This window comes from Xenia sp. Carnegie-2017, unplaced genomic scaffold, assembly GCF_021976095.1.
Source record: "Xenia sp. Carnegie-2017 unplaced genomic scaffold, XeniaSp_v1 HiC_scaffold_45, whole genome shotgun sequence".
NCBI classification, from domain to species: Eukaryota; Metazoa; Cnidaria; class Anthozoa; order Malacalcyonacea; family Xeniidae; genus Xenia; species Xenia sp. Carnegie-2017.
The window spans coordinates 136,331-154,634 of NW_025813510.1; the positions used below are offsets into that span (position 1 = coordinate 136,331).

Consider the following 18,304-nt stretch of genomic DNA (forward strand, 5'->3'; position numbering starts at 1 on the left):
GTGCTTTGGCCATTATATTCGGTGAGCCGCTATTGTTGGTCAGCGTTTCAGTTCACAAATTGCAATTTTGATATAAAGACTGATATTCTGATAAAGTCGTATCCTAAACACGTTACTAAACATCACTGGAAAATAATTATTTAAGCGAAAAATGGAGGAAATATTGCAGTCATTGCAAATGAGAAATTTAGTAAGTCGTTTCCACGAACAAAGAATGGAACCACCAGCTGTTCTGGCTGCGTCCGATTCAGAATTGTCTCGTCTCGGAGTTACCACAATTGGAGAGCGAATTCGCATTCGTGATGCGTGTAAAAAGAAATTAGATGAAACCGAATCTTCCACAGTTAATGGTTAATGGTTAATGGTCAAGAATGGTCAAATGCGTTAATGGTTAATGGTCAAGCCGAACAAACGACATCCTTCAAGAGCGACTATCACTCTTTAACCCACGAAGGTCTAATAGTCGCAATAGCACACGTGCTGCATCTAGAAACGCGACTGGGAATATTCGTAAGCGTTCATTATCGAAGAGCCATCCATGGACACCGACTTTTGTTTGCTTGGCTGAGCATCTCGCTCGCAAAGCACCATCGTCGCTGGACAAGGAGATCCTTTTTAAGGCTGGGTTAGGTGTAAAAAAGATAAAACTCGATTTGGAAGATGATGAAGAAAATGTTGTCAGTAAAATAACATCAAATTCCCTGGACGACAATGGAAGTCATTTAGGTTTTCCTCAACTTAAGACATGTGGTGGCTTTGAAATGATGCGCTGTGCCCCTAACTGTCGTGATTTGACCGTGCTTGATTGCGCATGGAGTGCAAAGGACCTTCGTGCAAATTTGGGGGGCGGTCAAGGTAAGATATATTTACGACCAATTCAAATGTCTTTGTCCAAAGAGCCATTGGTCCAGCAAAGCCAGTCTGAAGTGAAGGAGCAATGCAAAATGTGCAACCAGGAGATTCTTGTTCGTCGGCTTCGGAACCATTTATGGTCATGTATGGAAGGACTGGACACTAGTGATGAAGATGGCCAAGACGCTGAACCTGGTCAGTTTGCTCATGAGGAAAGTCGAGAATTTGTTATATCTGGTCAAGCACCATCCTCTAGCAACTCCTTAATGTCACTTCCTGCATCATCTGAAGCATCTTTGTCATATACCAAAACAGAGACAATAGCAAGTGTACCAACCACCTTACAAATGTCTAGTGAGGTCATAGACCCCACAGTAAAAGAATCGGAGATCTCTCACATGGATAAGATTGTCGACGACATTGTCAATGATACAGTAGCCTATTGTGAACAATATAATGTATTGAGTGCTGTTGAAATATTGCGCTGTTTTCAAAAGAAGATGGTAACTGGCAGAGATTTAGAAGTTCAAGCTTTAGATGAAGTGAATGAAGGAGATACCAACTTTATAATGATTGACCGTGGCAATGTTTTGAAGACAGCCTTGGATGAAATATTGTGCTTAACAGATTATCGAAAAACATTGCAAGTTGAATTTTATGGGGAAGTATGTCTTGTTTGCATTTGAGACATTGATTATTTGTGAGATACAGTACAATAATGTATATTTCAATTAGGTTGCTGTAGACCAGGGTGGACCAAGGAAAGAATTTTTTCGACTGGTGTTAAAAGAAATTGAGAAATTCTTTGATAATGGACTACGCAATTTGCTGAGTGAGCAATATGTTGGAGTTGGCATATTACTAGGTGATGCACGTTTCATTACTTTCACAAGAAAATAATTATCTAAAGAATTAGTAGGAAAATTTTTATTGCAAAACATTCTTAAAAATGACCTGTCCATTACTTTTGTTCATTTAAGGATTGAGTATTATTCAGAATGGTAAAATACCAACTTTCATTGGGGATTTATGTGGCACAATATTCTCTTCTGAGCAAACATCAGAACCATGCATCACAGAGCTACGAGGAGGGTTGAAGAAAGTTGGCATCTTTCAAGTAAGAATGTTTGCAATACTAATTATATGAGCACAATTATTTCAGAGATTATTTCATCTTCTGTAGATAAAATAAGCAAAGACATGCAGTTATCTTGTTTTTTTTTCAAGAACACAAATTTTTTCTATTTTGGCAAGTTTTACTTTTGTTAAAATTTTTAGCTTGGCTTTAAACTAAAAGAATTTTTGAGTCTTCTTCAAGACACCATCATAGACATCCCTCCATAATCTTTCAATTTGCTGGTTGTGTGTGCTCTTCCCTGCAATAACACTTGCCCGACCAGTCCCTCTCTTCTCAATCATGTATTGTGCAATCCCAGCATTTTCAAGACCCTTGTCTATCCTAATTCTGCTGGGCAAGCCATATTCCTGTACAGCATGACAAAAGCAGATCAAGACAGTATTTGCTTTATTGTTGTCTGAACATTTCAGCATGACAGGTAAGCGACTAAAACCATCAATCCCTCCAATAATTATCATATTCCAACGAATAAGCTTGTGGTTTGTGTCTATGTGCCATAGGTGGTTTGGCCCTTGGACGTGATAAACCCTTCTTTGCAGCCTTCTCCTTTTTCTTCGAGCAACGCCCTGCTCGTCAATCCTATGTATGCTATCACGTAAACGCCACCGCTGTACTTTAATACCCTTTCCAATAAGGATCTGCTTTACCATGCTCTCGCCGCAGTGGGGAAACTCTTGGCCGATCTTAGCAATTTGTTCATCCAAATCCTCGTCCGTAATAACAGAGAATTCATTCTTACAGAGGCCAAATTTTCTCATTCTCCGGTATAATGTGCTCTCAGAAACTGAAAGTAGTTTTGCAATTTCTGCTATCGTGAAATCTTGTTCCAAATAGCTTTCAAGGAGAAGCTTAGATATATTAAACTGTAGTGCTCCGTATTCATTCCGTGTTCTAGTTGGTGGTTCGCTCAATCCACATTTCATACACTCTACTCGTATTGACATAATGTCGGAATGGTTTTGGACCCCTAACTCTTTGAAATCATTGAGAGAAAGCTTACAAACTAAGTCCGGCGTTATTTTCTCTGAAGTAAATCGCTCCACAAAGTGATCCAGTCGCAACTTTTGTAAAATAAATGACATTTTGGACTCCATTTTGAAATTATGAAAAAAATAAAATGAAGAATTTATAAACTGGTGCGTCAGCGCTGACCAGCAATAGCGGCTCACCGAATATAATGGTCAAAGCACCGCGTATAATGGTCAAAGCACCGCGTATAACGGTCAAAGCACCGCGATAATGGTCAATTTGGTCTCAATATGAATAAAGTTAAACATGCTTATTGTGATTTTTGCATCTTGTATTTAGGTGTAGAAGTTGCGATATTGGTAAGCTTAGTCTAGCAAATACTTGCTGGGTTGTATTGCTACAATAAACATTTGACTGGTTTTCTATTTAAGAACAAAAAAAGACAGTCATTGAAGAGTATCGAGATGCTACAATTGTCAGTGACAGTCCAGTTTATCGAGTTTATGTCAACCGCGTGGCAAGTGACTTTGCCAATGACATTTTGGGAATTTACAAAAATCACAGTAGTAAGTTGTGTGCTCGGTTCAGTGTAAAGTTTGAAAACGAAACTTCAGTTGGCAGTGGTCCTATGGGAGAATTTTTCAGCCTAGTAATGAAAATGATTGTTGATGGTTTTCCATTGGATGGTGAAGAAAGGCCCAAAACTCTTGTTTTTGAAGGAGAAAATGACCATAAAGTTCCTGTAGCCAACTCACTATTGAGAAGTACAGGCTTCTATAAGTGCATTGGAAGAATGATTGCACATTCTTTCCTACATGCTGGATCACCACTATTTTGAATTTCTAAAGTAGCTGTTGATTATTTGGTATGTGACAACAATGAGATTCCTTTTATAGAAGTTGTGGATATACCTGACATTGACCTGAGGATTGCATTGAATGAGGTTTGAAAAGTTTTATTTCACCTGAGCATTGCTTTTCAGTAATTTGTTTGAGCTAATGTGTTTTATGACATAGTTGAACTGCCTTGGCAAAGATGAAGCTACTGGAACTGCATTGAAAGATGTTTTAACTCAGTACAGAGATGAAGCTTCAATTTTAGATACATCATTCTCTGGTGCAAATCGTCATGTTATTGCCCAGCAAATCATGTTACATGCTGTCATTACCCGTAGAAAATCAGAGTTGCAAGATCTAGCTGATGGAATGAATGAGTTTGGACTGGTTGATTTCCTGAAGAAACACAAAGATGTTGTTCAACCACAACTTTTTCCACAATCAACTGCTTCTCTTATTAATAAAGATGACTTAAAAAGAATTATTGAAATTGAAGAAGAAGGCGTTCATTGTAATCAACTGATGTTGTTTTTGAAACAATACATTGATCTAATTGATGGGACAACTAGTGGTAAATGTTTTGGTAGAAAGATGCAGAGAAGGTTGTAATTGGTTGTAGTCAGTCTATGCATGTGTTTTTTGTGTGAATATGGTTTGCTTTTTAATATTTGCACCACAACTGATTATATATTATATGTTGGAGCAGCAGTAACTTTTTCTGTTTGAGCAATATCAATGTCAGTAATATTTTCTTGCTTTTAAATTGGACCTTTGCTTTCTCCAAAAAAAACTTAAATGTTTGACTGTTTGAGGTACTAGTTATATTAATACTTTAATACTTGTCCATTCCTAGGGGCAAATCTTAAAGATCTGTTGTCTTTTTGGACTGGGTGTGATTTACTTCCTGCAAATGGTGCAATCCTGCATCTCAAAGTTGACAGAACAAAAGATCGCAATCTGCTGCCAGAAAGTAGAACTTGTTTTCATTTGTTAGTTCTTCCATGTTATGAAAACTTCGATGAACTGAAAGCTAAACTAGATAGAGCTTTGCAATTTGGTTCAAGAGGATTTACCAATATTTGATCTTGGAACAGTTTATACATCTCTTTCAGCAATAACATAGATTGTTACAGCTAATATGGATGATGCACAAAATTGAAATATTTTTATTCTTTGTTTTGGATATCATTTTTATAGTTAAAGATTTAAAGTGAATATGTTAATGTTTCCTTAAATTTTGTTCTGTCAGTGCATCAGCATTTATGTGCTAAAAAACATTTTCTGCTAAAATGTTTGAATAATCAACATAATGAAAAATTTATAGCCTTCCTTGCCATACATATCTTCTTTTGTATTATCTGAATTGACACCAACGAACAATAGGTCAAGTAGCTTTTCTTGTTTTGTGAGTTCACAATGTCACTCGTCTTCCTGGTGCAGTCTGGTATTTACAAACTGTAGCACCTCAATGTATATGTCAGCACCATTATGATTAGAAGGCCTTAAAGGATTAATGGTTCTTTGCAGCTTATCAAGATCTGTTTCAATCAATGGAATGTTGGTTTCTGGAACAATCACTTGTTGCTGATCAGTTTCATGACATGCGTAATATTGTGTAAAGGTGGGTGGAAATTCTTGGTTTACCTTAGTGAATTGGAACATTAAATTAGATTTTAACTTCATCATACATCAATTAGCTTTGGATCCACTCTGATGATTATAATGTAAAGCATAGTCTAAAAGTAAAGTCATGAGTTATTGCATAAAAATACCTGCTATATATGGTCGTTTGCATTATTGGCTAAGCAAGATCCTTGGATCCATAGCTGTTCAGGTGATAGATTTCTTTCTGTTCTTATGGGAAATCTATTGTAACCTTCCTGGAAAATTTCCAAATTTCTGTTAATAATTGGACAAAACACATAATGCAATGAAAACACATGTTCTTCATTTGATGGATCCAATATTCCATTACTTTCCATATGATAGAATAAATGATAAAAAAGACTTGTACAACCAACAAAAAGATCTTGCCAAAAGCGCTCAATCCGTTGGTTGTGCACTCTTCTTCCGGTAATATGACTGCCACGACCGGGTCCTTGCAAATGGTGGTTTAACATAAATTGAGCAATACCAACATTTTCACCTCCTTTATCAGTTTTTACTCTGGATGGCAGTCATATTGAGATACACCAGATAGAAATAGACTTAGAACAGTATCAGCTTGATTGTTTGTGCTACAGCGAATAAATACCAGCAAACGTGAATTGCCATCTATTCCTGCATGAGTCACAAATCTCCACCTAAAAATATGAAACTACTAGCACATTTGTATGCAAAACTGAGATTTATTAACGCTCAAAAATAGGTATTTTTTAGTAGCCCACCTAATCAATTTGTGATTGCCATCAACATGCCAAAATGATAAGGGGCTAGTAACATGATATTTACGTCTGTGCACTGCTCTAAGAGACAAAGCACGAAACAATGTACCCTGTGGATCAACTCTTCGCATCATTTCACGAATCCTGTCCTGCTGAATTCGCAAACCTCTTGCTAACAGCAATCCTGACATACGTTTGTAGCCAAGATTGGGAAACTCGTTCGTTAAGTTTCTTATGACCAACTCGAGATCTGAATCGTTAACGTCAGAATAACAATTAGAAACTGATAAACCAAACTCATTCATCCTCCTTTCAATGGTTCTTTTGCTGACTCCCAGAAGATTTACGTATCTTTCACTGTAAAACGCTTATCCAAAAAATAACGCAGAATATCTTCGTTTACTTCATACATTGGTCGCCCTGGTGTGCCACTGAAAACTTGAGGGCAGTTCAATGAAGAAGATGGATTAATATCATGATGAACATTGACATTTAAAAGTTCTTTTGCGTGTGAGATTAACTGCAGAACAGCCTCTTCACGCTCAAATACTTCAGCAAATCGCAACGTAATGTGGTAAAGAGAATCAATACGAAAAACGCAAAAATCCCGATCTGGACTTCCTTCGAGGTCAGCAATACAACCCAAAATAGAGTTGCGAAGGAGTCTTACAAAGTATAACCTATCTGCCATGTTTTAGGATTGTAGACTTGTAGGTAAAGCAATTAGTTTATTTTGTTTCATTATTACCGCATGAAGAAAATAAATTATAAATAAATTATAATGTGATCGAGTAAAATTTGATGTTTTGCGAGTCACGAATAATGTGACGTCATCATAATGGAATGTTCAACAACAAAATGCGTTTTAACGGAAATTGTACAGGACAAAATCCGATTATGAAATTCCAGAATGGAATATGATCAAGACAAAATGCGCATTGCAAAGGACAAAATGCGCATTAGTAATTGGAAAATGTAGCTATTAATTTTGTCGGAGATCACCCTCCATACCTGAGAAGGACTGTTTTTGTTGTTGACTGACGTTTTGAAAACCTTAGCGGTAGTCATCTTCAGAGTGAAAATGAAGTCCTTCTCAGGACTATACCAACCTGGACGATCTACATTTACAAACGTGTAACGATACTCCCGGGTTCTAACCATTTACTTTAAAGAGTGACGTATTAGTTGACATAAACAAGCATCGTTCTTATATCGTTCTACGACTTGCACGGCTTTCGGTAGTTTGCTATTACTGTTTTTTATTCCCCTGCGCCTGGATCATCACGTTGCCGTCGTGCAGGGGCTTAAGTACTTCACTGAAGGAAAACTAAGAATGATCCAAACCCGGTCTCCGAACTTCCATGTCGAACTCTCGGAACCACACCTCCAAACTCATGAATAGTCCAAATACAGAAAACCATACTGGCTCGGACGCCGCCCAGGATAAAAAGGTCCGCTCATTGAGCCAAGCTGGCTCCCATCTCAACATTTGCCCAACATTGAACTTACTCTCCTTAAATGTCGAAGGATTGTCTATGGCCAAATGTGAATACTTATCAAAACTTCTTTATGATAACAAAGTTGATATTCTCTTTCTACAAGAGACCCATGTTGTAAAGAATAGTCCATCATCGAGATACACCATCACAAATTACTCGCTTGTTGACGCCATCTTCCATGAAAAATATGGCACAATGGTTTTTTCAAAACATCCCCAATCAACCTCAGTGATACAATCTACTCTAACTGAAAATAATGTCCATCGTACTATTGTGCACTATGGCGGAATTAACTACTCTAATTAACATCTATAAACCACCGAATGAGAACTGGCCATCACCACCTCTACCACACATCAGTCACCCTACAGTTGTCACAGGTGATTTCAACAGGCATCATTTAGACTGGGGTTACAGAACGAACAATACAGCTGGTGAAGACATCAGCACATGGACATTACAAAATAATATGCATCTATTGTTTGATCCGCGAGAAAAGGGCACTTTCTTCTCTGCAAGATGGCAAAGAGAATACTCTACTGACCTAATATTCGTATCCAAGGATAACGATGACATACCACTCTATTCCTCTCGTCAAGTCCTCGGTTCATTCCCCAAAAGCCAACACAGACCTCTTCTTATCACAATAGGTCTAAATATTCCCATCACACCATCTCTCCCTAAACCTAGATGGAATTTCCAAAAAGCAAATTGGAGTGATTTCAATAAGCCCATAGAGTGAACATGCCCAAGAATACAACCCGTACAGGAAAACATCCCCCGCTTCACCAAACTCATTCTACGTAGTGCCAGAAAATTTATTCCAAGAGGCCAGCAATCTACTTACATCCCTTGCTGGACAGAAGATAGTCAAACTCTTCTTAAAAGATATGAAGAAACTCAGGACCAAAGCATAGCTGAGGAACTCCTAAAATCTCTACAAAAAGGACGTTGCAAGAAATGGCAGGAAACAGTAGAAAACACGGACTTTTGCCACTCAAGCATAAAGGCATGGAACCTCTTGAAAAAACTTGACCCAGATAAACGCCCGCAAACAACACAAGAGGCACCAATTAACGTTGAAGATATCGCAAAACAAATAAAACAACGTAGCACCCATAAACCAATCCATAAATTCGAAAAGAAATCAGACATGAATACCAACGCTTATGAAAATCAAGCCCAGATGACAGCTTTTCATCAATGCCAGTTAGTAAGCAAGAAGTTGACACTGCAATTAAACAAATGAAAGCTGGCAAGGCAGCCGGAATAGACGGTATCTATCCAGAATTAATCAAACATTTAGGCCCCAAGGCGATCAACTGGCTTGGATTATCTCTCTCGGATGTTATTGACAAATCAGAATACCCACAGACTTGGAGAGAAGCTAAAATACTTGCCATCCTCAAACCTGGAAAACTCTCAAACAATCCATCGAGTTATCGCCCAATTTCTCTGTTGTGTTGTTTTTTTAAACTTCTAGAGAGAATACTACAGACCAGAATAGCACCCCAACTCGACCCCTATATCCCAATAGAACAAGCAGGCTTTCGACCCGGTAGAGATGCCACTGAACAAGTTCTGGCCCTAACGACATACATCGAAATGGGATATGAAAGAAAACAGAAGACTGGAGCTGTATTTATTGATCTATCTGCGGCTTACGACACGGTATGGCACAATGGTTTGATGTATAAGTTAGCCAAATGTATCCCTTGTAAGAAAACACTAAAGCTTTGAATAAAATGTTTGGATAAAGAATTTATCATGTATGTTTGAGTGACAAAATAAGCAAAAAGAGAACTATAAAAATCGGTGTTCCCAAGGTTCAGTTCTAGCACCAACTTTGTTCAACATCTATATCAGTGACTCACCACAGACCACCTCTCTCAAGCTTGGCTACGCTAATGACTTCGTTCTATCACACCAATCTAGCGATATTAAACAAATTAAAGAAACCCTCAGCCATGATACAACAAAACTACAAATCTTTTTCAACAAGTGGTACCTAAAGATGAACACAACAAAAACTGTAAGCACCCTCTTCCACTTGAACAATCACAAGGCAAATCTACAACTTGCAATACGTGTAGGCAACTCCAAATTACCATATGACTCATCTCCAAAATACCTGGGTGTGACTTTAGATCGCTCGCTAACATACAAACAGCACATTGAAAACACTGCCACAAAACTGCGAAAACGAAATGGCATAATTAAAAAACTGGCAGGAACATCGTGGGGCGCCACTCCAACGGTACTTAGGACATCATCTCTTGCCCTATCATACAGTGTTGCAGAATATTGTGCTCCAGTTTGGTCTCGCTCTAAACACGTCAATAAGTTAGATGTATTGCTAAATGACACAATGCGAACAATTTCCGGAACATTAAAATCAACCCCAACGCCCCTTGGCTACCTGTAATGAGTGCTATAGCTCCACCTAACATACGCAGACAGGAAGCAACACAGAAACAACATCATCGCATTGAAAATACACTAATTGACACTCCACTAAAAACTATTATCCAGTCTGCCCCAACTACTTCGAGACTTAAATCACGAAAACCTTTTCATAACTCCAAGATTGAATCGTTTGACCTCAACAATACATGGAAGGAACAATTGTCCGAAAATAAACCAAGGGGTGCTGATCTAATTAAAGATCCCACAAATGTCCCTCTCCCTGGTTTCAAGAAGCTAACTCGTAAACAATGGAGCACTTGTAACCGAATAAGATCGAAACAGGGCAGAACAGCAAACAACCTATACCGATGGGGCTACAAAGACTCGCCAACTTGCCCATCATGAAACGCCACCAACCAGAATATGGACCATATCATCCTGCAATGTCCGTTCACACGCATTGAAGGCGGCTACGCAACAGTGCATAAAGCAGATGATGACTTCGCAAGCTGGCTTGATGAGACACACATGGAGGTGTGACCATACGAAATTACTACTAATGTTTTTTATTCAACAAAATTAATGGATTCTTTTGAAGAAGAAGACGATTATGATATTGTCATCAATAACAATGAGGTACAACCTTACATGTTTGAGCCTTTGGCCAACGCGCTAGGTGGTCAAAATGATGACAACTCTCCGTCATCGGAACGCAAAGATGAATACATTCAGAGAATTTGAAATGTTGAATGGTTAGTTGCATTTTATTGATGCTTCATTGTTTTTCCCAAAGTAAAAAGAATGTTTTTATCTTTTAGGTGCGAGCGTGGCTTTTGTGTGGTCATCAGTACAGGACGGGAAAGTATACGTTGCCAAGAGGTAAACAATACTGATCCTCTAATACATGGCGATCATATTTGCAACACACAAGTGGAAGAATTTGCCACAGTGTGTACACAAACGAAGCTGTCGTAAAAACAGCTATGGTCGTGTACACACATGACATTGGACCTATGCTTGAGAGTGAAGAAAACGAGTAAATATTACCTTAGAAGTATAATTAGTGTATGTCGACAAGTGTATAATGCCAATAAGTATCTTAGACAAAATTTTGTATCTTTCAGAACATTACGCTACACGGCGTACCGACAGTGGAATGCTTGGGTGCATGGCCGTAAGAATATATTCAACAAGCTATCTCCAAGCTTGTTGAAAGGGTGGGGATATCGGGAGTGCGACACCCACGTATACGGACTTTACGTAGGCAAATGAAGGATTTTTGGATTAAAATCGTGACTTTGAAGGGATATTCTTAAAAATATTTGTAGTGAGCGGTAACAACTCCTATGTCGTTAAATATGACTAATTTTTACTATCACAAACAGATAGTCAACTTCCTTAAATTAAATAAAATTATCATGCAAGTTTTGAATCGTCTTTGTGCATGCGTTTTATCTGGTTTACCTCTCAATTAGATGGCTACGGTTTCCGTGTCACAACTGTTTACAGTCGTGGGATTGTCGGAAAACCACGTTTTTTTTTCGTCTGCTAGAGCAACGAGTATTTGCAAAACCATTGTGATTCTTGAGAGGGTCTTCAGAGAAAAATTCTCTCCTAACTCGTGGTTTTGATAGGTTTTGTTGCTTTCACGCTTGGAGATAGAAACTGCCACAAAACGTGTAATTTAAAATTTTAATTTTTCATGACTGCTGTTGTCTAAGAGTAAAAGCATTGTGAAACATATTTGCCTTGCGAAATCAAAGTCAATATTTATGAGACTCAATGTATGTACTAACCATTCTTTTCCCAGAAAATTTCCGAGAAGCAGTTAAATATCCATAGAGAACATGCAAATTATGGGAAAATATTCAGGTATGTGGTATCAACCAAGGCTTTATTATCAATCTAGGCTTTGGACACAAAATGTACCAAATGTTATTACACCAAAGTCTGTTTCCATGTCAAATTTTGAACTGGGTCAGTCAGTCAGCAGAAATATTTTCTTTGAAGTCTCATGTAAATTTTATGTTCTCTATAGATGAGCTTAAGATGTTGTTAATGTTGCTTCTGTAAACAATTTTTTTATTTCCGTTTTAAAGTGAGTGGAGCAGTATTGAAGATGAAATGGGCAATGCTTTGCAAAAGGCCGGTCACTACATGGTCAAGTAAGAATTATTGTATCGAATATTATACAGTAGTTATATCTCCTTGACAGAGACGATGCAACTTTATCACTGTCTCAAACGTCATCTCCACGCTTGGGGATGACGTCATTCTTTTCTGTCTTTATTTTAAATATTGTGATGGAGAAGTCTACCGATTTTCCTGAAATGCTTCGTGCTAAGTTTGTGAGGAATGTAACTAAATCTTATCTGGTGCAAAAAAACTAAAAGGAGTGGTTTTAGCGGTTCTTTATTCAACGTATAGCTAACTCAACAATTTTTCTCTAGTTTTGCATCCGCCATTGATGATCTTCAAGAAGAAGAAGAATGTCATCATGTAGATAAATTGAAGGAGTATCACCTTTATGCGGACTAAATCAGGTATGTTTTTACCAATAAGTGCTTTCTTTAAATTCCAAAAAGTATCTCAACATCACATGCATGTCGCACTCATAACCTGCTTTTAATTTACATAATTTATGCTATTATATAGTGAAGATTGTTTCGTGAAAATCGTCGTTTTTACTCTATCCATGAACAATGAATGATTTAAACGCCAATAGAAGAATTTGTTTGTTCATGTGTACATATTGTTTCCATTTACGTTTAGAGTACTGACAAGAAAGCATCAGATACGTCATTACGATCTCGAGAAAGCTGAAGAAACCGTCGCGTCTAAAACAGCGCAGAAGGATGAATTATTGAAAGTGGTAAATTATCTACGTAGACAGTAGACTTTTTTCCCAAGCATTCAAAAACTTTCGTCACCTGATGGAGGTTTATTTCCATCGCCAATTTAAGTAGCCGTCCATAATTTGGTGTTTTGATATTAAGTAATTTTTACACATGCATAAAAGATGAAAGTTTTAAATGGAATCCTTATTACTTTCAGTCTGTAGACACAATGAATTTTCTTATTTCAACGTTTTCGAAAGTATTTCTAAGAGCGTTTTCTATGCAACAAACCCTTCGAGATTCCGATTTATAATTGGTAAATTTTCTTATATTATGGGTGTTAACTTTTAGCGATCTCTTATTTTCACACAACTGCATTTTTTATCATCGTAAAGCCATGCAATTTTATCGACATTCGGCGAAGATCTTTCATTTCCTATCAGCATCGTCTATCTTTAAGTGTATTTATGGTAACAAATTCAAATGAAATGAAAAGTCCACTTTTATACAGCCACCTTTGAAATAAGCACCCACTTGATACCTAGCAACAAATATATATTTACTGGGGGCTAACTGCACTGCACTACATTATTAACGTGCCAATTATTGGTTGCTTCGGTTGTTTCTAGCAAAGAAGTGAGGGCGCCATAGTATAGTAAGACCTGAATCTGGTTTTGTAGGAATTTATAATCTTATTGTCCAAGAAATTATTATCAAAAGAAATTGAGGTAGTGGTTGGGTTTATATAAGAAATGAGACGTTTTTGAGTAGGGTATATAATTGGTCAGGTTTTCAGCCAAACGTGGTAAAGAAGTAGGTATTGAAAGCATTTACTAAATCAACAGGATCTGTGATCTCGATAATTGGCGATCTGCGGAATTTACCACCACGTTGAGTGCTACGGTTGGCTTCGCTTCTTCTCATTAACAGAAAATTACAAACAGGAAGAATCTAAGCCGCTTAATTTGTTTCTTTCATTCGCCTACTTCAAATCATTTCAAAATCGCTGAGTGTGTACCTGATTTTGTGCGGTAAAATCATATACAAATTTCATGTTGTGCACAAGCATATTTAGGTAATACATGTCTCATACACTGATAAAAATGTTATAAGTTATTTTGATTTAATTGGATACGCGCATATCATACTTCCTCGAATGGGCAGGAAAAATTCGTTAACTTTTATTGTGCGTTCAATGGCATGTAATCAAGTAAAATAAACGAGGCCTTTCGAACTCAAGTCAAAAGATTTGTTTTGAAGCTTCACGACATAATTATCAGCTTTAGATGGATTGCATAGAAAATATACTGTCTAGAAGCAAATTCATAAACAGCCGTATACTTCCGCTTAGATAATAACATAAAATAGACATACAACAAAAACAGTCCTTCTCAGGACTTTATTAACCTGGACGATCATCATTTACAAACATATAATAGACATACATATTAGGCTAACACTCACCGTTGGCCATCAGTACCTAATGTTAACCATAGACATTCACCACACTGTAAATTTTTATTGTAAAATTGCGCAAGCAAAAATATCCTTAGCAGTACACTCAAATTGCTACTTTTACAACCTTGCGGCCCCTGCTGTAGCGTTTCCAAATCAAAGAATCACGCGCAAATGACGTGTCTCGTGTCCACTCACTGCGTGGATTGCGCGATGGAAATGTGGTTGAGACATGGTGAAGAGTTCAGTTCAGGTTTGAGAAACTTTGAGAAGTAGTAACAGTTGATTTATTGTTAATGGAGTCGTCAGAATAAAGGATCTTGCAGTTGTTATTAATGAGGGCCTTCAATGCGTGAGGTTGTGTATGTGTGTAATGGTTTGTGTTTATCAGTCGGTCATACATATAGTTTATGTTGGAAAAGTATTGTGCGTTTTCAAATTTCAAGAAGTGTTGTACTATAACTCTGGTTTTGTGTTTTACAATTTACAGCATGTTTTTTGAGGTCGTTGTCTAACACTAAGCATCACTAAATGTTTTGCCAATATGAGATTTATTGCATCCGGGACAAGTAATTTGATATATAACGTTACTTTTCGAAAGCATAGGAACTTTGTCTTTATTTGATGTGAAAAAAGTTGTTTTCTTTGTCTTATTATAATTTATTACAAATTCAACAAGAATTTTTAGTAAGCACAGAATTTTTGACTTGCAAGTTTTGATGAGAAAATCACTTTTCGTACCTAAATATGGGAGGCGTATTCAAATTTTAGCTATTGTTTTTTGTTTATTTTAATTTGTATATAGGTCAGTCTTATATACTGTATAGCTTGAGAATGGTGTGTATTGTCCGGTATATGTGTCTTTGTTGTAAATGTCAGTATTTTTGTTTTCAATTTTAACATCCAAAAAAATTAATAACGCCATCAGGAAATGTGTCACCGGTAAATCTTAGGCTTTTATCAAACTTATGGAATTTTTGCTGTGAGAATAATATTTTTATTAAAACGAAAGTATCATCGAGATATCGCTATATATTTTGTAGTATCATGTTGTGCGTCTTTTGCCGTCTTCTAAAAGACTGGTAATAATATTTTTCTCGAATTCTGTAAGAATAATATTGGCTAGTACTTGTGCAAGGGACGAGCCCAATCACTAGCGGATCCAGCGTTAGTCAAAACAAATTATAGCTCTTTAATTTTAAATTCGAAGTACTTTCAGGAAAACACTATTGGTTTTGATATTTTAAAGCAGGGGTCTCCAAACTTTACAGCCAGAGGGCCACATGAACTTTCATCCAGCATGTTGAGGGCCGACGAACCGTATACCGCTGGTCAAAGAGCGAATATTTTAATAAAACGAAGTACTTTTTAAAATAGACATGTTTCGACATCTCATGATGCCATCTTCAGTATAAGTGAAATAATAAATGATACAAGGTTTATATAAAAGTAATATGATACATAAATAACAACAAGAAAAAGGAAATAAGATACATTGGCGAAACTTTGCGCCATTTATCCACCAGAATCAGGGAACATACCACAACAGACAAAAACTCTCATATCTACCGACACCTTCTTAAATCTCACTCATGTAAAACCAAATATTCACCCTCTTGCTTCAAAATCATCGACACTGCCGACACCTCATTCTCCCTTAAAATCAAAGAAGCACTCCACATTAACAAAACTAAACCTGACCTCAATGTTCAAGTTTTTAAATTCAATACAATATTTACTTTATAATACGCTCGGACGCTCCCCATTAATTTTATCTTATTTCCTTTTTATTGTTGTAATTTATATAACATATTACTTTTATATAAACCTTGTATCAATTATTATTTCACTTATACTGAAGATGGCATCATGAGATGTCGAAACATGTCTATTTTAAAACAACTTGTCACGTATATTAAATGCGCAAAACGAAGCACATTACAAAAGCTTCATTAGTTAAGAAAATATTTATTCAAAATTTAAAGGTTCAATTTCAACCAAGAGTAATATCATAACAAAATCACAATTAGTCTGTTCAGTTTCTCAATGTGAGTGGTGAAATTGGCTTTCTTAAGTGTATCTGCTGGCCGGATTGAGAGTCCCAACGGGCCGCATCTGGCCCGCGGGCCGTAGTTTGGAGACCCCTGTTCTAAAGAATATAATTTCACATTTCACGCTCCTCATTATATTATCTTATTTCCTTTTTATTGTTCTAATTTATGTATCATATTACTTTTATATAAACCCTGTATTACCTATTATTTCATTCATACTGAAGATGGCATCATGAGATGTCGAAACATGTCTATTTTAAAAAAAGTTGTCGTTTATATTAAATGTGTATTGGCAATAGTGCTTTTACGAAATTATGGAAATATAATTTCACCAATGGATATGCTTCTGAGGGGCTTAGAAATGTAAATATATGCCAAAATGTGCTGCAGTAATTTATTTTGACTAACCTTAGATCCGCCACTGAGCCCAATAAAACATGATTCGTTTGCACATAAATTTGGTTATCAAATGAGAAAAATGTTTTGTTATAGCAATCTAAAATGACTTTCTTAAGAGTTCTTTGCCTTAAGTTAATGTCGATAGTTTCCTCTGCAGATATACGTTTTAGGATAATGTCGACAGTTCTTTTTAATGGGATTTCAATATAAAGAGTGACTCAACATCAAAAAAGACGAATTGGTAACTTTCATCGAATAATTGATGTGGCCGGAATGCTGCAAATGCTATTCACTGCCTTAAATGAGTCAGACAGTGTGACTTTGTTTAAGGCTAGTGAATTAAGAAGAGATGACAGAAACTTTCCAATGTTATAGAGTGTCGTGTTAGTTTTGCCTATGATAAGTCTAAATGGCGGCAGATTGAGTTATGTTTTGTTCAGGGGTGGCGCCAGGAATTCACGACGGAGAGGCTAAGATCCCCGATAGGAGGGCTGATTTATGCTTGCTTATGTCACAATGCACTTTCCATGCAAATATTTTTTTTCAGGCAAAATTTGAAAAAATTATTATCAATCCTCGCTTTAACAAACTTATTGATACATAGTTTTTGAAATAAGAATTTACATCTACATGAAAAATTAACATTATGTAATGGACTAGTTGTTAGAGCCGCAACTAGAACGCTAATTTGGGGGAGGGGGTGTTTGCTCATATATTCTGTTGAGCCCAACTTTTTTTAAAAAATTTAATTTCAAAAGATATAGTCTAACACAACTGAATATACAACAAAGGTATACAGTAAGTAAAAAGAATTCCCTGGATTTTCTAGTAATGTTGGACAGTAATATTTAAATAATAATGATCTTTGTCAAAGCTTCATCAACATATTGAACATCTTCTTTAACCTATACAAAGCTGTAATCAAAGTAAGACGAGGATTCATTAGTTAAATAAATATATTAGTTTTTTTCTTGTTTAACTAAAATCAAGTGTTTTGGCACTCTCTATAAATGTTAGCTTGTTAAAATTTTTTTCTGGTGAGCATTTCTTTTTGACTGCATGTATATAATGAATCAGTGGCGTACTAGGAAAAGATTTATAAACATGACTCTCAATATCAAACATGAAAGAGTACGACATAATTTCATACGATTTGATAGTTTGACGTTAAGAGAACAATTCTACACTTGAGAAACCTAGCGTTGAACTTGTTGACTACTGTAAGCAAATCCAGTTTGCTCTTTCATCACGATAAATTCCTAACATCTTTAGCTGTCTAGACGCTTGATGGTGATTTATCACAGACAATAGCCCAATACATCTAAAACTGTTAAAATCTCATGCTCTTTGCTGATTTGAAATTCAAACAGCAATGTTTTTTAGATTTTTTACAAGAAATTTCCTTTAGAATTCGAAAGTCGAACTGCAAAAAACAACCGACAGAAGACTAAAAGAGGACGAGAGTCCTGGCGATT

General features: G+C 36.5%; 2 protein-coding genes and 3 long non-coding RNA genes across 11 annotated transcripts; 3 read left to right on the top strand and 2 right to left on the bottom strand.

Moving 5' to 3' along the window:
• The first annotated feature begins 101 nt into the window (after positions 1 to 101).
• Positions 102 to 5,030, top strand: LOC124456317. Of its 6 annotated transcripts, XR_006952217.1 has the most exons (6): positions 102 to 1,517; positions 1,588 to 1,717; positions 1,833 to 1,969; positions 3,391 to 3,902; positions 3,976 to 4,397; positions 4,649 to 5,030. XR_006952217.1 is itself a non-coding variant. In XM_047006794.1 (4 exons), the coding sequence occupies exons 1-4, from the start codon at positions 762 to 764 to the stop codon at positions 3,550 to 3,552; spliced, it is 1,185 nt and encodes a 394-aa protein (XP_046862750.1). In that variant the 5' UTR covers positions 102 to 761; the 3' UTR covers positions 3,553 to 5,030. The 6 variants fall into 6 exon arrangements, 3 of the variants coding, with proteins under 3 accessions (XP_046862750.1, XP_046862751.1, XP_046862752.1); XR_006952216.1 differs by having other exon boundaries at positions 3,391 to 4,397; XR_006952218.1 differs by having other exon boundaries at positions 3,391 to 4,366.
• On the bottom strand, positions 4,874 to 6,915 carry LOC124456326. Its single transcript, XR_006952225.1, has 3 exons — positions 6,183 to 6,915; positions 5,568 to 6,098; positions 4,874 to 5,439 (listed from the first exon to the last, which is right to left on the bottom strand). It is a non-coding gene; the product is annotated as an uncharacterized LOC124456326 (long non-coding RNA).
• Positions 6,916 to 7,958: 1,043 nt separating this feature from the next.
• On the top strand, positions 7,959 to 8,420 carry LOC124456329. The gene has a single exon (XM_047006800.1). The coding sequence runs from the start codon at positions 7,959 to 7,961 to the stop codon at positions 8,418 to 8,420; it is 462 nt and encodes a 153-aa protein (XP_046862756.1).
• Positions 8,421 to 11,873: 3,453 nt separating this feature from the next.
• LOC124456321 lies at positions 11,874 to 13,117 on the top strand. Its single transcript, XR_006952219.1, has 4 exons — positions 11,874 to 11,956; positions 12,184 to 12,249; positions 12,535 to 12,627; positions 12,857 to 13,117. It is a non-coding gene; the product is annotated as an uncharacterized LOC124456321 (long non-coding RNA).
• Positions 12,481 to 14,530, bottom strand: LOC124456324. Of its 2 annotated transcripts, none has more exons than XR_006952222.1 (2): positions 14,386 to 14,530; positions 12,481 to 12,921 (listed from the first exon to the last, which is right to left on the bottom strand). It is a non-coding gene; the product is annotated as an uncharacterized LOC124456324 (long non-coding RNA). The 2 variants fall into 2 exon arrangements; XR_006952223.1 differs by having other exon boundaries at positions 12,481 to 13,462.
• Positions 14,531 to 18,304: the final 3,774 nt, after the last annotated feature.

What these genes read in the sequence shown, in the direction of transcription:
- LOC124456317 (XM_047006794.1), top strand. Translation starts at nt 762, where the DNA reads ATGATGCGCTGTGCCCCTAACTGTCGTGATTTGACCGTGCTTGATTGC. An exon ending in AAGTTGAATTTTATGGGGAA is followed by an intron (nt 1,518 to 1,587) that starts GTATGTCTTGTT and finishes TATTTCAATTAG; the next exon opens with GTTGCTGTAGACCAGGGTGG. An exon ending in TGGAGTTGGCATATTACTAG is followed by an intron (nt 1,718 to 1,832) that starts GTGATGCACGTT and finishes TGTTCATTTAAG; the next exon opens with GATTGAGTATTATTCAGAAT.
- LOC124456329 (XM_047006800.1), top strand. Translation starts at nt 7,959, where the DNA reads ATGGCGGAATTAACTACTCTAATTAACATCTATAAACCACCGAATGAG.